General features: G+C 46.7%; 1 protein-coding gene across 2 annotated transcripts in view; it reads right to left on the bottom strand.

Annotated features, from left to right (window-relative positions):
* Positions 1-22,860, bottom strand: part of PIWIL4 (piwi like RNA-mediated gene silencing 4) — a 260,422-nt gene that overhangs the window by 158,701 nt on the left and 78,861 nt on the right. For both annotated transcript variants that reach the window (XM_077298444.1, XM_077298445.1), the window contains exons 2-3: positions 21,948-22,024; positions 18,859-18,934 (exon numbers count right to left, since the gene is read on the bottom strand). In XM_077298444.1, coding sequence (XP_077154559.1) covers positions 18,859-18,934; positions 21,948-22,024 — 153 coding nt within the window. The remainder of the gene's footprint in view (positions 1-18,858; positions 18,935-21,947; positions 22,025-22,860) is intronic.

Below are 22,860 nucleotides of genomic sequence, written 5' to 3'. Positions count from 1 at the left end.
GGTCTCAGAAATAATTACTAAGTCTGCAAACACAAAAAACCAGCTCATAGGGCAGTGGTAACTGAGCTGACCATATATCTAATCCTAGCACCACAAATAGCAGTAGCCGGGGAACGTGCCTACGTTGGTTCTAGACGTCTCGCGCCAGCCGGAGAACTAACTAACCCTAGAAGGGAAAAGAAAGACCTTTCTTGCCTGCAGAGAAAAGACCCCAAAAGTTGGATACAAGCCCCCAACAAATAATAACGGTGAGGTAAGAGGAAAAGACAAACGTAAGAATGAGCTAGGTATTTAGCAAAGAGAGGCCCACTGACTAATAGCAGAATATAGTAAGATGACTTATATGGTCAGCAAAAACCCTATCAAAATATCCACGCTGGATATTCAAGAACCCCCGAACCGTCTAACGGCCCGGGGGGAGAACACCAGCCCCCTAGAGCTTCCAGCAAGGTCAGGAATCACATTTAGTACAAGCTGGACAAAAATGAAAGCAAGCAAATAACCAAAAAAACAAAGAAGCAGGACTTAGCTTAATTTTGCACGAACCCGGACCAGCAGACAGGAGCAAACAGAAAGGATCTGATTACAACGATGCCAGGCACTGGACTAAGGATCCAGGAAGCTTATATAGCAACTCCCCTGGACTAACGACCCAGGTGGGTGCCAAACTGAGGAAAGACAATCCCAGAGTCATATCACTAGTAACCACAAGAGGGAGCCAAAAAGTCTAATTCACAACAGTACCCCCCCCTTAAGGAGGGATCACCGAACCCTCACCAAGACCACCAGGGCGATCAGGATGAGCAGCGCGAAAGGCACGAACTAAATCGGCCGCATGCACATCAGAGGCAACCACCCAGGAATTATCCTCCTGACCATAGCCCTTCCACTTGACCAGATACTGAAGCCTCCGTCTGGAGAGACGAGAATCCAAGATCTTCTCCACCACGTACTCCAACTCGCCCTCAACCAACACCGGAGCAGGAGGCTCAACAGAAGGAACCACAGGTACAACGTACCGCCGCAACAAAGACCTATGGGACACGTTGTGAATGGCAAACGACACCGGAAGATCCAAGCGAAAGGACACAGGATTAAGGATTTCCAATATCTTGTAAGGACCGATGAAGCGAGGCTTAAATTTAGGAGAGGAGACCTTCATCGGAACAAATCGAGAAGACAGCCATACCAAATCCCCAACACGAAGTCGGGGACCCACACCGCGGCGGCGGTTGGCAAAACGCTGAGCCTTCTCCTGTGACAACTTTAAGTTGTCCACCACATGATTCCAGATCTGCTGCAACCTATCCACCACAGAATCTACCCCAGGACAGTCAGAAGGCTCCACATGTCCCGAGGAAAAACGAGGGTGGAAACCAGAGTTGCAGAAAAATGGCGAAACCAAGGTAGCGGAACTAGCCCGATTATTAAGGGCAAACTCAGCCAACGGCAAGAAGGTCACCCAATCATCCTGATCTGCCGAAACAAAACACCTCAAATAAGCCTCCAGAGTCTGATTAGTTCGCTCCGTTTGTCCATTAGTCTGAGGATGAAAGGCAGACGAAAACGACAAATCAATGCCCATCCTAGCACAAAAGGGTCGCCAGAACCTGGAAACAAACTGGGATCCTCTGTCAGACACAATATTCTCAGGAATGCCATGTAAACGAACCACATTCTGAAAGAACACAGGAACCAGATCGGAAGAGGAAGGCAGCTTAGGCAAAGGCACCAAATGGACCATTTTAGAAAAGCGATCACACACCACCCAGATGACAGACATGCCCTGAGACACCGGGAGATCTGAAATGAAATCCATGGAAATGTGTGTCCAAGGCCTCTTCGGGACAGGCAAGGCCAAGAGCAACCCGCTGGAACGAGAACAGCAAGGCTTAGCTCGAGCACAAGTCCCACAGGACTGCACAAATGACCGCACATCCCGTGACAAGGAAGGCCACCAAAAGGACCTAGCCACCAGATCTCTGGTGCCAAAAATTCCCGGATGCCCTGCCAACACCGAGGAATGAACCTCGGAAATGACTCTGCTGGTCCACTTATCAGGAACAAACAGTCTGTCAGGTGGACAAGAGTCAGGTCTACCAGCCTGAAATCTCTGCAACACACATCGCAAATCAGGAGAAATGGCCGACAAGATAACTCCCTCTTTAAGAATACCAACTGGTTCTGCGACTCCAGGAGAGTCAGGCACAAAGCTCCTTGAAAGAGCATCAGCCTTCACATTCTTTGAACCTGGTAAATACGAGACCACAAAGTCAAAACGGGAGAAAAACAATGACCAGCGGGCCTGTCTAGGATTCAGGCGTTTAGCAGACTCGAGATACATCAGATTTTTGTGATCAGTCAAGACCACCACACAATGCTTAGCACCCTCGAGCCAATGACGCCACTCCTCAAATGCCCACTTCATGGCCAGCAACTCCCGATTGCCAACATCATAATTCCGCTCAGCAGGCGAAAACTTCCTAGAGAAGAAAGCACATGGTCTCATTACCGAGCAACCAGGGCCTCTCTGCGACAAAACGGCCCCTGCCCCAATCTCAGAAGCATCCACTTCGACCTGAAAGGGAAGTGAGACATCAGGCTGGCACAAAACAGGCGCTGAAGTAAACCGGCGCTTCAACTCTTGGAACGCCTCCACGGCTGCAGGAGCCCAGTTAGCAACATCAGAACCTTTCTTGGTCATATCCGTCAAAGGTTTAACAACGCTAGAAAAATTAGCGATAAAACGACGGTAGAAGTTAGCAAAACCCAAGAACTTCTGAAGACTCTTAACTGACGTGGGTTGAGTCCAATCATGAATAGCTCGGACCTTGACTGGGTCCATCTCCACAGCAGAAGGGGAAAAAATAAACCCCAAAAAGGGAACCTTCTGTACTCCAAAGAGACACTTTGAGCCCTTAACAAACAAAGCATTCTCACGCAAAACCTGAAACACCATCCTGACCTGCTCCACATGTGAGTCCCAATCTTCAGAGAAAACCAGAATATCATCCAGATAAACAATCATAAATTTATCCAGAAACTTCCGGAAAATATCATGCATAAAGGACTGAAACACTGAGGGAGCATTAGAGAGCACAAAAGGCATCACCAAGTACTCAAAATGACCTTCGGGCGTATTAAATGCTGTCTTCCATTCATCTCCTTGCTTAATGCGCACAAGGTTGTACGCACCACGAAGATCTATCTTGGTGAACCACTTGGCACCTTTAATCCGGGCAAACAAGTCCGACAACAGAGGCAAAGGATACTGAAATTTAACAGTGATTTTATTCAGAAGCCGATAGTCAATACAAGGTCTCAAGGATCCATCCTTCTTGGCCACAAAAAAGAATCCCGCACCAAGAGGGGAAGAGGATGGACAGATAGATGCCCCTTCTCCAGAGACTCCTTGATATATGAACGCATTGCGGCATGCTCAGGTACAGACAGATTAAATAGTCTTCCCTTAGGAAATTTACTACCTGGAATCAAATTTATGGCGCAGTCACAGTCCCTATGAGGAGGCAGAGCACTGGACCTGGACTCGCTGAATACATCCTGATAATCAGACAAATACTCAGGAACTTCCGAAGGAGTAGAGGAAGCAATAGACACCGGCGGGGAATCAGCATGAATTCCCTGACAGCCCCAACTTGACACAGACATAGCCTTCCAATCCAAGACTGGATTGTGGGTCTGTAACCATGGCAGACCCAAAACGACCAAATCATGCATTTTATGCAGAACAAGAAAACGAATCACCTCCCGATGTTCAGGAGTCATGCACATGGTTACCTGCGTCCAAAACTGCGGTTTATTTTCCGCCAATGGCGTAGCATCAATACCTCTAAGAGGAATAGGATTTACCAACGGTTCAAGAACAAAACCACAGCGCTTGGCAAATGACAGATCCATAAGACTCAGGGCAGCACCTGAATCCACAAACGCCATAACAGGGTAAGAAGACAATGAGCAAATTAAAGTCACAGACAAAATAAATTTAGGTTGCAAATTACCAATGGCGACAGGACTAACAACCCTTGTTAGGCGTTTAGAGCATGCTGATATAACATGTGTAGAATCACCACAGTAAAAACACAACCCATTCTGACGTCTATGATTTTTCCGCTCATTTCTAGTCTGAATTCTATCACATTGCATTAAATCAGGTGTTTGTTCAGACAACACCACCAGAGGATTAGCGGTTTTGCGCTCCCGCAAACGCCGGTCAATTTGAATAGCCAGCGCCATGGAATCATTCAGACTTGTAGGAATGGGGAAACCCACCATCACATTCTTAATGGCTTCAGAAAGGCCATTTCTGAAATTTGCGGCCAGAGCACACTCATTCCACTGAGTAAGCACGGACCATTTCCGAAATTTTTGGCAATACACTTCAGCTTCATCCTCGCCCTGAGAAATAGCCAGCAAGGCTTTTTCTGCCTGAACTTCAAGATTGGGTTCCTCGTAAAGCAATCCGAGCGCCAGAAAAAACGCATCAATATTTGCCAATGCCGGATCTCCTGGCGCTAGCGAGAAAGCCCAATCCTGAGGGTCGCCCCGTAAAAAAGAGATAACAATTTTAACTTGCTGAGCTGAATCTCCAGATGAACGGGGTCTCAGAGATAGAAACAATTTACAATTATTCCTGAAATTCCTAAACTTAAATCGGTCTCCAGAGAACAGTTCAGGAATAGGTATTTTAGGTTCAGACATTGGACTACTGGTAACAAAATCTTGTATGCCCTGCACACGAGCAGCAAGCTGGTCTACACTTGTAATCAAGGTCTGGACATTCATGTCTGCAGCAAGCACAAGCCACTCAGAGGTAAAGGGGAGGAAGAGAGGAGAAAAAAAAAAAAAACTCTGAATTTCCTTTCTTATAATCCCACTTCAGCAATGCATTAAACATTCAATGTTGGCCTGGCATACTGTTATGACCCCAATGGCAGAGGGTCTCAGAAATAATTACTAAGTCTGCAAACACAAAAAACCAGCTCATAGGGCAGTGGTAACTGAGCTGACCATATATCTAATCCTAGCACCACAAATAGCAGTAGCCGGGGAACGTGCCTACGTTGGTTCTAGACGTCTCGCGCCAGCCGGAGAACTAACTAACCCTAGAAGGGAAAAGAAAGACCTTTCTTGCCTGCAGAGAAAAGACCCCAAAAGTTGGATACAAGCCCCCAACAAATAATAACGGTGAGGTAAGAGGAAAAGACAAACGTAAGAATGAGCTAGGTATTTAGCAAAGAGAGGCCCACTGACTAATAGCAGAATATAGTAAGATGACTTATATGGTCAGCAAAAACCCTATCAAAATATCCACGCTGGATATTCAAGAACCCCCGAACCGTCTAACGGCCCGGGGGGAGAACACCAGCCCCCTAGAGCTTCCAGCAAGGTCAGGAATCACATTTAGTACAAGCTGGACAAAAATAAAAGCAAGCAAATAACCAAAAAAACAAAGAAGCAGGACTTAGCTTAATTTTGCACGAACCCGGACCAGCAGACAGGAGCAAACAGAAAGGATCTGATTACAACGATGCCAGGCACTGGACTAAGGATCCAGGAAGCTTATATAGCAACTCCCCTGGACTAACGACCCAGGTGGGTGCCAAACTGAGGAAAGACAATCCCAGAGTCATATCACTAGTAACCACAAGAGGGAGCCAAAAAGTCTAATTCACAACAGGGGGCCCCAGAATGTCCGAAACGGTGGTGCGCACGGATTCCTATCGGCTCTGTAAAGCGTGGTCTTCTCTTTGCTCCTGGAAACCGTAAGTCCCCTTCCAAGTATCTTCGTGGCTTCACCAACCAGCGCAGAACAGCCACCCTTCGCTGTAACCGCGAAAGTCTATCTGACAAACACAGTTCGTCTCAAGCTGTGTAATCTTTCTTGCAGCCAAAGTCTCTTCCTTGCAAACAGGACAGAACACAACACACAGTTTTCTATCTTCCCTCTGGAGACTTCTTCCTGCACGCTGCTTCAGCTCCACCCCTTCACACAGCCCCGACCAATTCATAGTAAAAGCAAGAGTAGGGGAGAACAGTAGAACATACCATCACATAAGACAAGGGGATGCAGCCTCTTAAAGTGACAGCGTGTTTCTTATTATCCACAACAGCACCACCCTCTTACATGCCTCCATTCTTAATGATGGTCGTCCTCGGCCATCACAGCTTCAGGGTAAAAGTGTAATGAAGGAGGCAACAAAGGTGTACAAACAAACAGAGCACACTGTTCTACATATCGGACTGGTGGAACCCCTGCATTAGACCTCTGGGATCTCCGAAGCTCTTGGCTGTCAGGCAAGGCCTGACTATCTTCCAGAGTAACACTTGTTGCAGGGGACATTGTGCGCTCTTGTCTGGTCTCCTCCTCACATGGCGGTACTGGTACATCCATGAGATTACCGCCTCGGGGCGGCTGAGGACCCCCTACTGTGTCAGGGACGGTCCACCACTCATCATCGAATTGGACATCAGGCATAACAGATTCTGGAAGTGGAGTGGCGCCTCCAGGCAACAATGGCATAGAACAGACTTTAGACCGGCAAGGCCGCAGCATATTTCTGTGAAGTACTCTAGGGGTGGATGCCCCATCTTCAACCTGTACCTTGTAGACAGGGCCGTTAGCATACACTCGCTCGATAACCTTGTACGGCTGTACTTCCCATCTTTCACTTAGTTTTCCCTTAGGGCGTCTCTCTCTGACCAATACCCGATCTCCAGGTTGGAGCGGTAACTCTTGAGTCGGTTTGCGGGCTGTATGTTCTTTTTCTTGCAGTTGCTGACCCGCCAACTGCCGTATCGTTTGCAAACGTTGCCGATGCTCTTTCACCCATGAGGTGACATTTCGCTCCATCAGCTCCTCTGGCTGTTCCAGATTCAGCTCAATGATCTCTCGTCCAGCTCTTCCAAACAACAGTAAATAGGGGGTATAACCCGTGGTGGAGTGGACCCGATTGTTGTAGGTCCAGACCAATTCTGGCAGATAGTCTGGCCAACACGCCTTCTTATCCTCCTCCAAAGTTCTCAGCATCTGAAGCAAGGTTCTGTTGAAGCGTTCGCAAGCTCCATTGCCTTGAGGATGATAAGGAGTGGTCCGGGACCGCTCGATGCCATACATGCGATACAATTCTTCCATCACCTTGCCTTGGAAACACGCGCCTTGGTCGGAGTGGATGCGCTTTGGGCACCCATACACCCGGATGAAGTCTTGGCAGATGGCTCGCGCCGCCGATTCCGCAGTCTGGTCTCTAGTCGGAGTTACTACTGCGAACTTAGAAAAATGATCGGTCATCACCAAACAATATTGCAGCCCCCGGGCCGAGTGTCCCACGAGGAGATAGTCGATCATCAAGACTTCCAACGGCTCCTTAGTTTGTATGGTCTGGATGGGTGCCCTCTGTTCAGTACTCTTAATGAGGTCACATACTCGACACTGCCGGCAAACCTCTTCCACCACAAGCTCCAACCGAGGACAATAGACATGCCGCTGCAACCATTGGTAGGTCTTTGTGGAGCCGAAGTGCGCTCCGAATTCATGGGCTTCTTTAGCTATTTCTTGAGCCATTCTTCCTGGGATGACCACTTGCCACCTTACTTCCATATCTTTTGGCTGTTGCTTCTTACGATATAGTACTGACTCTCGCACTTCCAGTCTATCCCACTGGTGCAACACACTCCTCGTTTCAGAGTCCAGATTATCTCTCTCTTGTTTGCCAGGCTTCCGCTTTTGCGTTACCCACCATTTTATTTGTCTCAGCCCTTCGTCTTCATCCTGAATGTGTCCCCATTCTTCATTGGTTCTTCCCAGGGACCGAGGTAACGCGCAGCCCTCCCTTCTTGACTGGGCCACAACCATCGGGGGCTTGAACTTATTAAAGTCTGGGGTTTCCTCCTCTTCGAGTTGTTCATCAAGATCCCACACTGGAGTCTCCACAGGCACTCTGGACAGCCCATCCGCATTTGCGTTTTCGGTAGCAGAGCGATAGCGGATAGTAAAGTCGAACTTGGCCAGGCGAGCCATCCACCGTTGTTCTAAGGCCCCCAGTTTAGCATTCTCAAGGTGGGCCAGGGGATTATTGTCTGTTCGAACTTGAATTTTTGTACCTGTCAGGAAGCCTGCAAACTTTTTTGTCATGGCCCACACCAGAGCCAGGAGCTCTAACCGGAAGGAGCTGTAATTGTGAGGGTTTCTTTCGCTGTCTCGCAGGGACCTGCTAGCATACCCGATGACTCTCTCATGTCCATCCTGTATCTGAGAAAGTACTGCACCGAGTCCATGTAGGCTACCATCGGTGTACAACAGGAACGGTTGATCGAAGTCTGCGTAGGCCAAAATCGGGGCTGAAGTAAGGGCATTCTTTATAGCCTGGAAGGCCTCGTGTTGTCCCTGTGCCCAGGGGATGCGCTGGGTCTTCGGCACTCCAGCGGTCCCCCTCAGCAACTCATTGAGAGGACCGGCCACCTTCGCGAAGTCTTTAACAAACCGACGGTAGTAACCCGCGAGTCCCAGGAAGGCCTGGAGTTCTCTCACTGTTTGAGGGACTGGCCACTTCTGGATAGCAGCCACTTTTTCTGGCGAGGGTAGAACTCCATCTTGTGACACAATGTGACCCAGGTACTCGATCTCCCTCTTGAAGAGGTGGCATTTCTTTGGCTTCAACTTCAGGTTATGAGCACGCAATCTTCCGAGTACCTGTCCAAGCCGGGCAAGGTGGTCTTCGAAAGAGGATGAAAACACAATGATGTCATCCAGATAGATCAGGGTAGCCTCGAAATTTAAATCTCCCAAACACTTTTCCATCAGTCATTGAAAGGTGCCTGGAGCATTGGAGAGCCCGAAGGGCATCCGGTTAAACTCGAACAGTCCCATAGGGAGGATGAAGGCAGTTTTCTCTCTGTCTTTCTCTGCCACGGCTACTTGCCAATATCCGCTTGCTAGGTCCAGGGTGGAGAAGTACTTGGCTTTCCCCAACACTGTCAAGGACTCCTCGATGCGGGGCAACGGATACGAGTCTCGAACAGTGCAGGCATTGAGTTTCCTGTAATCTACACAGAACCGGATGGTCCCGTCCTTTTTCTTGACGAGCACCACCGGGGCTGCCCAAGGACTCTGACTACTCTGCACCACTCCTGAATCCAGCATCTGCCTCAGCAATGTTTTCACCTCCTGGTACATTTTGGGTGGGATCTGCCGGTATCGTTCTCGAATTGGATGAGCTTCCCCAGTCGGGATCTCATGCGTGATGGCTTCAGTACAGCCAAAATCTTCGGCGTGACGGGCGAATGCGGCCTGATTTTTCCACAGCATAGTTTCTATTGCTTGCACACGCTCAGGGCCCATAGCCTTCACATCCACTTCCATTTGTTCAAGGATGACCCGTCCATTCCACTCCGGGGATGGTGTCTCTTCATCTCCCGCAGCAACTGCTAGGGTCCACCCCACGCCTTCTTTCGGTGATAAAGACATCTCCTTCTGACTCACCACTTCACCCTTATGTAGGTACACCAGGGCCAGATCTGTCCCTCGTGGCAAGGTGACCTCCCTGGGGCTCACATTCAAAGCTCTTATGGGGACATGTCCTCGCTGGACCACAGCTATCGTACGAGCTATCATGACTTCTTGATCCACTCCTCCGCCTACCACAGGCTGAACAACCACTTCCAACCCATCAAGGTTGCGGTGAGTCCCCACTGGAAGGTACACTATAGTTTCTTGCTCGGGAGGTAGGATTACAGGTTCTTTCCCAGGCGCCCGAATGACCCCTACCGTCTGATAAGATGGCACACTCTTCTGCGTCCCACAGACGCGGATCAGTCGTTGAAGGGCTTCCTGAGTAGGCTTATGTGGGTGTGGGGTAGCCTTCTTCCAATATCCAGGTCCCCGTTTGGTAAACATGATTTGATCGAGTTCACGTAAGATATTCATTCCCAGTACTACAGGCACATCTTTCTTGACAGGCTCAGGGACTAGTAGGATCCCTTTTCTTCCAACTGCTTGTCCACAAATTCGAATATTCATCCACACGACCCCTGTGACCGGAATCGGTTGTTGGTTGGCAGCAAACAAGCGAATCAATGTCTCTTTTTCTGGCTTGGCCAGGTTCTGGAAATGCTGCTTGAAGTACGCTTCTGACATCGTTGTCACTTGGGACCCGGTATCTACCAGGCAATCCACCAGAACTCCTTCAAATTCAGCACGTAGGATGGGGCTCCCAGCAATCAAGTGTTCGTTATGATATGGAGCGGCCTCTCTTCTCGCCTCCCCCGCAGAGTGCCGCACTACCGCGGGGGTTGGTAGTTTAACGGCGGCTTCCACTGGCCTTGAGTATAGTTCCGACAGTCTCTGGCAAGGTGCCCCCGTCCTCTACACTCCCAGCATTGAATGCCTCCCCCTCGCCGAGGGGTACTTCCAGCCTGTCCTCGGGCCGCCGATGTCTGATGGGAGGGGGATTGTTCCCACTGATCCCTTGTCGATCGGGCCGAAGAATGGTTGTATGAGTATGGTGGGTCAGTTTCTTGTAGTTCCCCCACTCTCCGCTCCATCTGGGTCAGTTTCTCTTGTACGTTCACAAGGGACCGCTGCAAATCTTGCACTACCTGGACCAGCACTTCTTGATGGTTTGGGTCCCCTCTGGCATTGGCGCCCTGGACACGCATCACTCCAGACGCATAGCTTTCTTCTTTACTTCGGGCCACTGTTTCCGCCAGGACTTGACGAAACGTAAGGGCCGGGTCTGCCCGGACCCGTTCTGACAGTGCTCGCCTCAAGGATGTGCTGTGTAGTCCCAGAATGAATTGCTCCCGGAGTATCCGGTCTTTAGAGCCCATGCCGCCAAGTCCATCTGCCTCCTTTCTCTGCACCTCTTCGAACACTTCTTGCAGTACTGTTGCATACTGAGAAATTCCTTCTTCTCCCCGCTGCAGCCTAGAGAAAAATTTGGCGCGAAGATGTCTCGCGCTAGCAGTCTCACCGTAGATCTCTTCCAGGAACTTCACTAGCTCCTTCAGGGTGCTGCGGATGAGCTCTGGTTGTAGGCAGACGTTTCTGCGGGCTTCCCCCTCTAGGGCAGTTAAAGCAATGTCCACTTCAAGGTCTGGGCTTATGTTATAAATCTTCAGGGTGCATTGCAGCCGGGACACCCAGTCGGACAGTGGCATATTCTTGCCGTCAAATTTTGGGAGCACACTAAATATGGTGCCCATAGGGAGTGTCCTTGCAGGGGTTCCACCAATGCCCACAGCATCTCCATTAACATTAACATTCCCGCCATTTCTGTCTGCTGCCTCCATCTTGGTGACAGTACCCTGCTCGCAGCGCCACTTGTAGCGATGGCCGGGGGACCACCACGGTGCAGGAGACTACTGTACACAAGACGAGGTGCAATCAACAAAGGATGGATTTATTGGGAGACAGGGAATGGAAGGGACATGGAAGATGCTAACAGGGATTTACAATAGCAAAAGATAATGCACATGAGTAAACTTGTCTATATAATCGCACAGTGCTTCAACAATCATAAACTCAGAATCTATCTCACCAGCAACTTTACACAATAAAAACATATATATATATCGTTGCTACTCTGCATATATCCTCCCTGGCCTCTACTACGCAGGCCACACGGCTACCGTGCTCTAACTACTGAAGCCTGCACTAGGCCCTAACTGGTGCACCAAGCAGGAACAGACTCACAGTGATGTTGGGGACACAGGTCCAGTCCCGGGGGGCCCCAGAACGTCCGAAACGGTGGTGCGCACGGATTCCTATCGGCTCTGTAAAGCGTGGTCTTCTCTTTGCTCCTGGAAACCGTATGTCCCCTTCCAAGTATCTTCGTGGCTTCACCAACCAGCGCAGAACAGCCACCCTTCGCTGTAACCGGGAAAGTCTATCTGACAAACACAGTTCGTCTCAAGCTGTGTAATCTTTCTTGCAGCCAAAGTCTCTTCCTTGCAAACAGGACAGAACACAACACACAGTTTTCTATCTTCCCTCTGGAGACTTCTTCCTGCACGCTGCTTCAGCTCCACCCCTTCACACAGCCCCGACCAATTCATAGTAAAAGCAAGAGTAGGGGAGAACAGTAGAACATACCATCACATAAGACAAGGGGATGCAGCCTCTTAAAGTGACAGCGTGTTTCTTATTATCCACAACAGCACCACCCTCTTACATGTATACTTATATGTTTGGTATTTTTTGTTACCCCTGTTCGTATTACCTTGTCAGTCTTGTTGGTATACTACAGTACACTAGTACTCCCCTCTTTCCTGGGTGGGCGAAGGGTATAGACTGAGGGCGGATTCTGGAGCTAAGGCATCAGAAGTAATCCAGGGAACAGGGATCCCCTGGTCCCGGGCCACCCGACAACAGCCGTGACAGTATGATTTTGTTACAGAAAAAGGTGTAACTCATCACTGAAGAAAACAGACCTCCATTTCAGCTCCCTTTGCAGTCTTGCTCTGTACTATGATGGCCTTTGAGAGAGATGGTGTGAGGTCAATGGACACCTGTTGCTGGGCATCTGGCTCGTAGCCTAATGTTGTGTAAATACCTTCTAATGGATTGTGTAGACGATATTTGGTGCCTTAGTATGGGACATCTAAGTTCACTGTCAGTATAGAATGGATCAATCGTGGAATCAGAGATGTGTGGTAATTTCTCCAAAGTTTCCCAGATGCTGTTTTTCAACAAGACAATTACAGGTTGCAGGTTGCTTGTGCCAATGCAAGCAGTCTGCGCGACCCAAATGTGCTACCTTGGTCTGCAGCATCTCCCATCGACCACATGTAGGGCATCATTGGTGGGCAATTGCAAAGGTGCCAGGTGTGGACCTTGATGATTTGCCCATGTGCATTCAGCGCAGCATAAACTTCCTCAGACGACCATAAATAACCTCATTGATAGCTGTCAAAGCTGTGAGAGGATTTCTGCACATGGCTCTCATACTACACGCTAAGTAAATTGAGATGTTTTTAAACTTTTATTTATTTTTTTCATTATTTGTTTATCATTAACCAGTTCAAGACCCGGACATTCTTAACCCCACCCTTCCTGACAGGCACATTTTTGAGTCACATTGTATGTGCGCTTTTAGCAGCTCTAACAAAAATTTATAATTTTGATTTGAAACAATTTTTGGAGCTTAATTTTTATATTGGGGGGAATTTAGATATATTAATACATACTTTTTAATGCTGATGTTCCTTGTAACTGGGGATGGTATATTAGCAGCTTCCTGTCTGACCTGCAGAGCTGCACACATCTCATAGGACTCAGTAACTCCTGCTCTCTTCCTACTCCCAGAGGTCACATGATCACTGGGTCCAGAGAAAGAAGCACAGTCAGTGATTGCTAAACTGTATACATATTGTTTCAGGAAGGCAAACAAGATACATCATTTTTACCTTCTCTGTGAGGAGTCTGCCTTAGTCTGTGCAGTTGTGGAGCTGGCTGTCAATCTCCTGCACGCAGCTTACCATGCAGTGACCTTTTAGAATGTCACTGCAGAGTAAAGTGTGGACAGCATGAAGTTTATTGTCTATGGCTAGTCCAGAAGTAGTCAACATGTCTACCCATCCTGTGATTTCCGTAATTCCAAGACTTCTTACATTATTTTGCTTCCTTCCCTCCCAAACACCACACTGCAAGTGCTGTTTCAATGGCCATTTCATGTTTCTTTATTATTATTATTCATTTTTATAGCGCCATTTATTCCATGGCGCTTTACATGCCAAAAAAGGGAGCATACATAGGTAAGTACAATAAACATGAGCAATACAAGGCACACACAAGTACAGAGGGAGAGAGGACCCTGCCTGTGAGGGCTCACAATCTACAGGGGATGGGTGAGGATACACTAGGAGGGGGTAAAGCTGGTCGCGCGGCGTTTCAGTGGACTGAGGATCACTGCAGGCTGTAGGCTTGTCGGAAAAGGTGAGTCTTGAGGTTCCTTTGGAAGGTTTCCGTGGTAGACGAAGTCTGATGTGTTGGGGTAGAGAGTTCCAGAGTATGGGGGAAGCACGGGAGAAGTCTTGGATGTTGTTGTGGGAAGAAGAGATGAGAGAGGAGTAGAAAAGGAGATCTTGAGAGGATCGAAGGTTTCGGGTAGGTAAGTACCGGGAGACCATGTCACAGATGTATGGAGGAGACAGGGTGTGGATGGCTTTGTATGTCATAGTTAGGGTTTTGAACTGGAGCCTCTGGACAATAGGAAGCCAGTGAAGGACTTGGCAGAGAGGAGAGGCCGGGGAATAGCGGGGAGACAGGTAGATTAGTCGGGCAGCAGAGTTTAGGATAGATTGGAGTGGTGCAAAAGTGCTAGAGGGGAGGCCAGAGAGTAGGAGGTTGCAATAGTCGAGGCGGGAGATAAGGGCGTGCACTAGCGTTTTTGCTATTTCTTGGTCAAGGAATGTATGGATCTGGGAAATGTTTTTGAGTTTGAGTCGGCAGGAGGAGGCAAGGGCTTGGATATGAGGCTTGAAAGAGAGGGCAGAGTCGAGGATCACCCCGAGGCACAGGGTATGCGGGACTGGGGAAAGTGAGCAGTCAGCCATTGACATTGATGGATAGGTCTGGTGGAGGGGTAGAGTGAGATGGGGAAAGATGATGAATTCTGTTTTGTCCATGTTCAGTTGTAGAAAGCGAGCAGAAAAGAAGGCTGAAATAGCAGACAGACATTGTGGGATTATGGTAAGTAAGGAGGTGAGGTCAGGTCCAGTAAGGTAGATCTGCGTGCATTCGGTGTGGAGATGATACTGCAAACTGTGGGATTCTATGAGCTGTCTTCAACTGCTGCTCAGCAAGATCCATACACTATATAAAAAACAGTGTGCCTATTGGAATTTTACTGTCTGAGCCTCTCCGCTCCCTACTCAGACAGGGTAATTCCCATACACATATTATATGAGTACACTGTACAGATCTTGCTAAGCAGCAGATAAAAGCAGCTTCGAAAAGAGCCTAACTAGGCACTGAAACAGCACTGAGTCAAGCAGTTTGGAAGAGAAGGAAACAAAATAAAGTAGTATATTAAAAAAATCATAACTCTTCAATTAAGGGTAACTAGAAAAAAGAAAATGTAGTTACTCTTTAAAGGCTAGTATGACACAGTTGCAAGACATGAAAAGACAAATGCCACGTGGTGACAACGTGCTTAATGATGTGTCATGTTGCAACACGACTAATGCGACTGTTGCCATAAAACTAAACATTGAACTTTTATTCGTACACAAATTTTGCCCCGGTAGATTTTAATGTACATTGTTTGGGTAGAAACTGTCGACAACTGTTCATGCTTTTATTGTAGTCAAACTTGCAACTCTTCAAGGGGCTGTCCAGTATATAGGTGACCTATCTTAGTCCACCCCATAATACACTGCATTTGACACAAGCAGACTCCTGCACGCCAGCCTTAGCTACAGGTACAGTCTAGAAATCCCCTTATATATGAGAATTTAACAAGGAACATCTCTGGCTGCTATTGACTATTGCAGTTAAGTAATATATATCCGACGGATGGTCCTGACAGATCTAGCACAAATCACTAATGAATGCGGTATCTGGCTGCTATGGGCTGTGGCTCATTGTCATCTTAGCGAAACAGCTTCTAATATTTTCCAGAATCTTTAAATAGGCTTAAGGGGATAGTCACATTTTGTTATATTCATGCTATAAATGGCAGATAAGAGCGGGTCCCACTGCAAGTTATGGTGGTCCCTCAGTTGTTCGGTACTTTTCTGACTCCCATAGAAATGAAGGGAGACGACCGCATACATGCGCGCCACTTCTCAACTCATTCTCTGTCTGGATGTGTTGGTCAGCAGCTAGTTCCTCGGATTGGCTGTGACATCACCCTCCCTGTAAGCCGCCTGAGTATTCAGGTAGTTGGCACCCACGCACTGCTACTTACCGGTAGTCTTGAATCTCATGACATACTCAGTCACATCACTTTGTCAGCTCTTGATTTTGGACTCTGTTACAAACGCAGCACTGCAGTGCTGATCTCTTCTCCTATACCTCTTAGGGCTCATTCAGTTGCTCTGTAGTTTCTTTGACTCCCATAGAACTGAAGGGAGACGACCATATACACGCACGCCACCTCTCAACTAATTCTCTGTCTGCATGTGTCGGTCAGCAGCCAATTCCTTCGACTGGCTTTGACATCACCCCTCCCAGGAGCCGCCTGAGTATTCAGGAAGTTGGCACCAACGTACAGCTACTTGGTCTTGAACCTCGTGACATACTCTGCCGTACCACTTTGTTGGCTCTTCATTTTGGACTCTGTTACAGATGCAGCACTGCAGTGCTGACTTTATTGTCCCATACCTCTCAGGGCTCGTTCAGTTGCTCGGTAGTTTTTTTTACTCCCGTAGAAGTGAAGGGAGACGACTGAGTACATGAACGTCACCTCTCAACTCATTCTCCTTCTTGATGTGTCAGTCAGCAGCCCCCTCAGCTATTGGGACACTGCCAAGAGACCCCCATTCTGCATGATTCAGAGAATGTGAGACCAGGATTTAAAGACCCCTTTACGCAAAATTATTTTTCTGTTTTATTAATTGTATAATACAACTTTGTTAATACACTGTTTGTACTTTTCAAGATCACCGCTTACTGTCAGTGAACAGAAATACATATAGGAGCTCCACTGCGTAGTCTCCATAACTCACATTCAATTCTATGGCGTTTTTGGAAACAGCGCAGCTTAGCTGTGCTCCGCTTGTTAGGTAGCCCTGCCTCCGGTGGGCGCTATTTCCATCTCAGACATGAAAGGCCACGACGGGGTAAAAATTTTCACCCATTTTGGCACAGGAGGGGGGGGGGGGTGTATGGTGCTGGCTCAGGTGGCTGATCTTCATGGGAGTTTGTTATTCCTGATATATGCTACTGTATTTAATACAAGCGATCAAACGATTGACCCTGAGGGGATCTAAAAATAGGTAAAAAATGTTTTAAAAAGTTAAAAATCTAAAAAAATAAAAAGAGCATATTTAGTAGTGTTGAGCCCATAAAAGTCCAATCTATGAAAATATAAAATAATTTAATGCATATGTTAAATCTGTTATTTTTCTACCCCGCGAAAAAACAAACAAACAATAAAGCGATCAAATGTCATATATAACCCAAAATAGTAGAATTAAAAACTATAACTCGCCATCACTTAGCTCCATCAAAGGAAAAATGTTAAAAAAGTTGCGGGTCTGAAAAGATGGCAGCAAAAACAAGATTTTCCTATGTTACAAAGTGCTGAATTTTTATAAAAATTTCAGAAAAAAACTATACAAGTTTGGGATCACCCTAATCATAGTGACCTGGACAATCAAGTTTCGAGGTCATTCTTACTGAACGCCATAATAAAAATTAAAAGCAAAAGACAACAGCGGAATTGTGTTGTTTTTTCTCACTAATTCATCATATTTGGATTTTTGTTTCTGTTTTTCAGGACATGACAAGGTAAAATGAATGTAGTAATTCAAAGCTATAATTTGTCTTGCAAAAAAACAAGTCCTCACAGTCTGGTACAGCTGTGTAAATAGAAAAGTAAAAGTAAAGAAAAGAAAAGTAAAAAGTAAAAGTAACGTCTCTTTGAAGAAGGGGAGGAAACACGAAACTGCAAAAAAAAGGAAATTGGCTAAGGAGAAGCGTTCACAAGTTGTGTAGCAGGTCACAGTTACATGCACGATGTTTTTGTATTGAACCCTCAAATTTTTTTTATGGCATTTAAAGGTAAAGGAGGAAAAAAAATTAATTAAAGTGCAAAAAGCAAAAATGGCAGAACTTTGTCTTGATTGATTGATGAAACTTATACATAAGGCAATATCCAGGACGTAGAAACAGCTAACCTGTTTTTAGAATGGTCCATCAATATCAGATTGTTGTGGCTCCGACCCCCGGTACGACTACTCTGCTGCTTGTAGCCCATGCTGGCTGTGTACAGTGTACCAAGCTCTGTCCACTGTGAAGTTATTACTCACCTGCTGGGTGCTGCGATCTGCCCCATCTGCTTTATCTTTTCCCCTGATTGGCTCTGACATTACTCCTCCAATCCTCATAAGCCAATTCAGACTGCAGGAAGCCGCCTGAGTATTCAGGTAGTTGGCACCCACGTACTTAGTCTTGAACCTCGTGACATTCTCTGCCGTATCACTTTGTCAGCTCTGCATTTTCGGACTCTGTTACAAATGCAGCACTGCATCCATTCTCCCAGACGTCCGTTTTTCGCGTAAAGTTTTTTTTACAGATAGAGCTCGTCCCTAGTATAGTCTATGGGGCATTTTTTTCTTTCAGAGGAGGCAAAAATCGCAGAGACGTGTCAAATATTGATCGAGTGTCAGATCAAAATTAGTAACGCAAGTCTATAAAAAATTCGACAGGGCTTGGATGACATGGACCGACAGATAGAATGTAGAGAAACTTGGTTTTTTTTTCATCTCCTCTGAGAAAAATCGATGAAACTCGGATAACTCTCTTGATGAAAATTTGATGAAACTCTGAACAAAATCACTGATGAAATTTAGACCACTGTTCTCATAAATGAAAAAAATCTGTATCAACCCGCAGCACCAACGTCATCGGTCCGTGCTACATAACGGCTCAGCCGGTCATCATGGATCTGCCTAACAAGATGAGACAACTGAAGTGCCAATGTGGGGCACTCACCGACGTGATAATACTGATATATCGTAAGGCTGGGTCACTAATGAATCCCTTTAAAGTTGTTAGAAGTTCTACTTCCAGTAATGTGGTCCAAAACTTAATCGTGGCAAATTCATATGTATTTTGGAACTACGGTAATTTTCAAGCAAACAAAAAAACTGCAGTAATATCAGGGGCATACATACACACAGTGCCGCTCGCTCCATCGCTCCGGCCATTATTGCCGTCCCTTGGAGTTCCATTGTCATCGCCAGAGTTGCTCTAGAAGTTACAGGTGCAGAGAAAATAAAGAAACAATCAGCATAGGTCTTAAACCTTCAACTATAGTTTTTCTCTGGAAGTTCCAATCCTGGTTTTGTCAGACAAACACTGATGCTAAATACTGAAGTGTGAATGATGCCGTAGACTTCTGAGATCAGCGCTACCTCTGATCTGACATAAAAATGGAAAAAAAATAAATAAATATCAGCGCACCACAGCGTCGAAAGAAAGATTGGCAAGATTCTGGATTGTAGGTGGTTGGATTTCTAGAGATTGGTATCCTCGAGTAGAGCAATAAAACATAGAAAAGAGTAATTCAACAACGAAGGATATGTTATTAATCCAATTTATTACAAAATATCCATTGAAAGGCTGTACATAAAATAAAAAAGGAATCATAAAAGCATATTCACAACGTGTTTCAGACTGTTAGGGTATGTGTCCACGGTCAGGCTTTGGTCAGGATATTATGCAGGTAAAATCCTGACCAAAAATGCACCTGAGGTCACTTGCGGTGTTCCTGCGTGTTTTGCTCATTGTAGCAACATGCTGCGTTCTGAAAAAAAGCACCGCATGTGCGTTTTTGCGGAAAAAACGCATGCGTTTTTTAATGCGCAGTGGAGACGGGATTTCATTAAATCCCCTCCACTATGCTGTAACATCTGGACGCTGCGTTTTTGACGCTCTGGCTCAGCGCTGCGTCAAAAACGCAGCATTTCCTGAACGTGGACACATACCCTAAGGCCGTGTGTCCACGTTCAGGAAACGCTGCGTGTTTGACGCTGCGTGGGGCCGCAGCGTCAAACACGCAGCGTCCAGATGTTCCAGCATAGTGGAGGGGATTTTTTGAAATCCCGTGTCCACTATGCGTGGAAACACGCACGCGGCAGCCCTGCGACTCCGGACATGCTGCGCGTCTTTTCAGATCGCAGCATGTCCGTGTTCCTTGCGGCGACGCTGCGTCGCCGCAAGGAATAACACAGGGCCCTATGCGAGGGGTGCGATGATCCCGGATGTGTACAATGAACACATCCGGGATCATCGCGTCCCAGAAGGGGGCGGGGCTTAGCGCCGAGCGGCTTTGCCGTTCCGACGATACCGCCGGCCATCCTGAACGTGGACACACGGCCTAACAAGTCCTTACTCATAGGTGTACTTCTGAGTTAGGACCATCCACCTATGAGTAAGGACTTGTTACAGTCCACAACGCGCAAGTAGGCCTCCACCATTGCCAGAGTGTTAGGGTATGTGTCCACATTCAGGAAACGCTGCGTTTTTGACGCAGCATTGAGCAGCATGCATAAAAAACGCAGCGTCCAGATGTTACAGCATAGTGGAGGGGATTTCATGAAATCCTGTCTCCACTATGCAGTAAAAGACGCATGCGGCACACCCGAGAAAACTCACATGCGGCGCGTCTTTTAAGAACGCAGCATGTCCTTACATTGCAGAAAAAACTCAAGGACAACGCAGGTGACCTGCCAGTGACCTCAGGTGCAGATTTGGTCAGGATTTTACCTGCATAAAATCCTGACCAAATCCTGAAGCAATCCTGAACGTGGACACATACCCTTAGGCTACTTTCACACTAGTGTTAACTGCATTCCGTCACAATGCGTCGTTTTGCCGAAAAAACGCATCCTGCAAAAGTGTTTGCAGGATGCGTTTTTTCACCACTGATTAACATTAAGCGACGCATTGTGACGGATTGCCACACGTCGCACCCGTCGTGCGACGGATGCGTCGTGCAGTGGCGGACCGTCGGGAGCAAAAAACGTTGCTTGCAATGTTTTTTGCTCCGTCGTAAACGTCTTTTCCGACCGCGCATTCGCGGCCGGAACTCCGCCCCCACCTCCCCGCACCTCACAATGGGGCAGCGGATGCGCTGGAAAAATGCATCCGCTGCCCCCGTTGTGCGGCGGAGACAACGCTAGCGTCGGGAACGTCGGCCCGACGCACAGCGACGGGCCGAGCCCGACGCTAGTGTGAAAGTAGCCTTAGGCAGCTGCTTAGAAGAACCCAAGGCTGCTGTTTTTTAGCACCAGGTTAGAGGAGGCTGGGTTTTATAAAGCTGGAAAATTTGCATCACCTGGCCTTTCCTGACAATGATAGTGCACAAGCCCAACAGGCTGATTAAGGTCTGAAACCTTGGTCGAAGTTATCTCAACACACAAATCTCAAAAAGTGCCAAAACTTTTGCATCGGCCCATTTAACTTTTTGTAATTTTTACAAAAAAAATTCACACAGGGCGTTTTTGCTGCTTTTTTTTCTGCAGCAAAACCTGTTCTTCTTGGCAGGAAAGAAGCTGCGTCAAAAACGCAGGTTTAGGTGCGTTTTTGGTGCATTTTTTTTCTCTTTGTCCATGCTAATGTCCTTGAATTTTCAGCAGCAAAAGCGAATGATACCTGCATTTTTGCAGCGTTTTTGTCAACACCCATTAAAGTCAATGGGTGAAAAACGCAGCAAAAAAGCTGAAAGAAGTGACATGCTCTATGTCCAAAAAACGCAGCAAAGCACAAAATACTGATCACACAAAAAAACAATGTGTGTGCATGAGATTTCTGAAATCTCATAGGCTTTGCTGTCACTGTAAAAAGCAGCTCAAAATTAGCATACAAAAAGCAGCAAAAAAAACGCAGCAAAGCGCCCTGTGTGAACTTACCCTTAAAATGAAAAAATAAAGACATATATATATATATATATATATATATATATATATATATATATATATATATATATATATATATATATATATATATATATATATATATATGTTTAGCCTAAAATACAAAGGAAATGTGTCATCTTTAAGCACGAATGCAGCAGAAGTGCGAATGATTGACCACTGCTCCGTTCACACAGGGCTTTCGGTGCTCGGGATCAGTGGGGGCCCCAGCGATTAGGAATTTATACCCTTACCTACGGATCGGGAATAACTTCCACTAACTTCCAAGCTTGGAACAACCTCTTTAATTACGGTGGGCACACATTCCTCATAATACGGACACATACCTGGCTCGGTGATCCACCAAAGGAACTGTGACCATTATCAGAAAACTTTCTCTTCGGAGGTCGTTCGGTCATTTTTGCTGGAAAAAAAAAAAAGCACTGTTATGTGTTAAATCCTAGAAATCTATTCTATCACATAAATGCAAGAGATCCAAGGAGTAAGGTTTCTCCTTGCAGAGAGTGACATGTCAAGACAATTTGCATATTTAATTTCCCAGAGGAGCAGTGCAAGGCTTAAAAGTCTCCTCACCTCAGCATGTCAGGCTTGACATGTCACTCTACACAAGGAGAAACATTACCCCTTGGATCCTGGTTAGCCGTCTCTCACACAGCCAAACCAGATCTCACACTTTGCACTGATGAGGGGCAGTACCCCGAAACACAGTGTCACGGGTTCCTTCTCCAGTATCACACAATCAACAGAGCGAGAGATGAGTGAAAAGATCCAAGAACCTTTATTTAGGCAAAAACACGAAAGGTCCATATATACGATCCACCACACTGAGGATACAATAGTCCAGAACACGAATGCAGTTCAGTAACAGGATAAAGGTCCAACAATCCAGCAGACAGAGGATAGCATAGTCCATATACTCTTCTTTCTCTCTGATATGCTCTTCACATCATGGTTCCACACAGGATCTGATCTCTGTCTCACCTCCCTGATATTTACAAGTCCCTCTCCACATTCACAGGTTAGGGGGGTGGGTCCCAGGGGCTCATTGTTTCAACAAGCTAGGTCAACATGTCATTAGCATATTAGCAAACAACCTTATTCACTGACCCTGTGGAAAGATAACAATACAGAACTGTGGGGAGAATACCAGATGGCAAATATCTCTCATCCTACAAGAGAACACAATGAAAATAAGTAAAATATAAATATACACAAAAATGATACCCACATAGCATATCA

This window comes from Ranitomeya variabilis, chromosome 3, assembly GCF_051348905.1.
Source record: "Ranitomeya variabilis isolate aRanVar5 chromosome 3, aRanVar5.hap1, whole genome shotgun sequence".
In the NCBI taxonomy this organism is placed as follows: Eukaryota; Metazoa; Chordata; class Amphibia; order Anura; family Dendrobatidae; genus Ranitomeya; species Ranitomeya variabilis.
The sequence above is the reverse complement of the archived record's forward strand: the minus strand, read 5'-3'. Positions and strand labels throughout refer to the sequence as shown.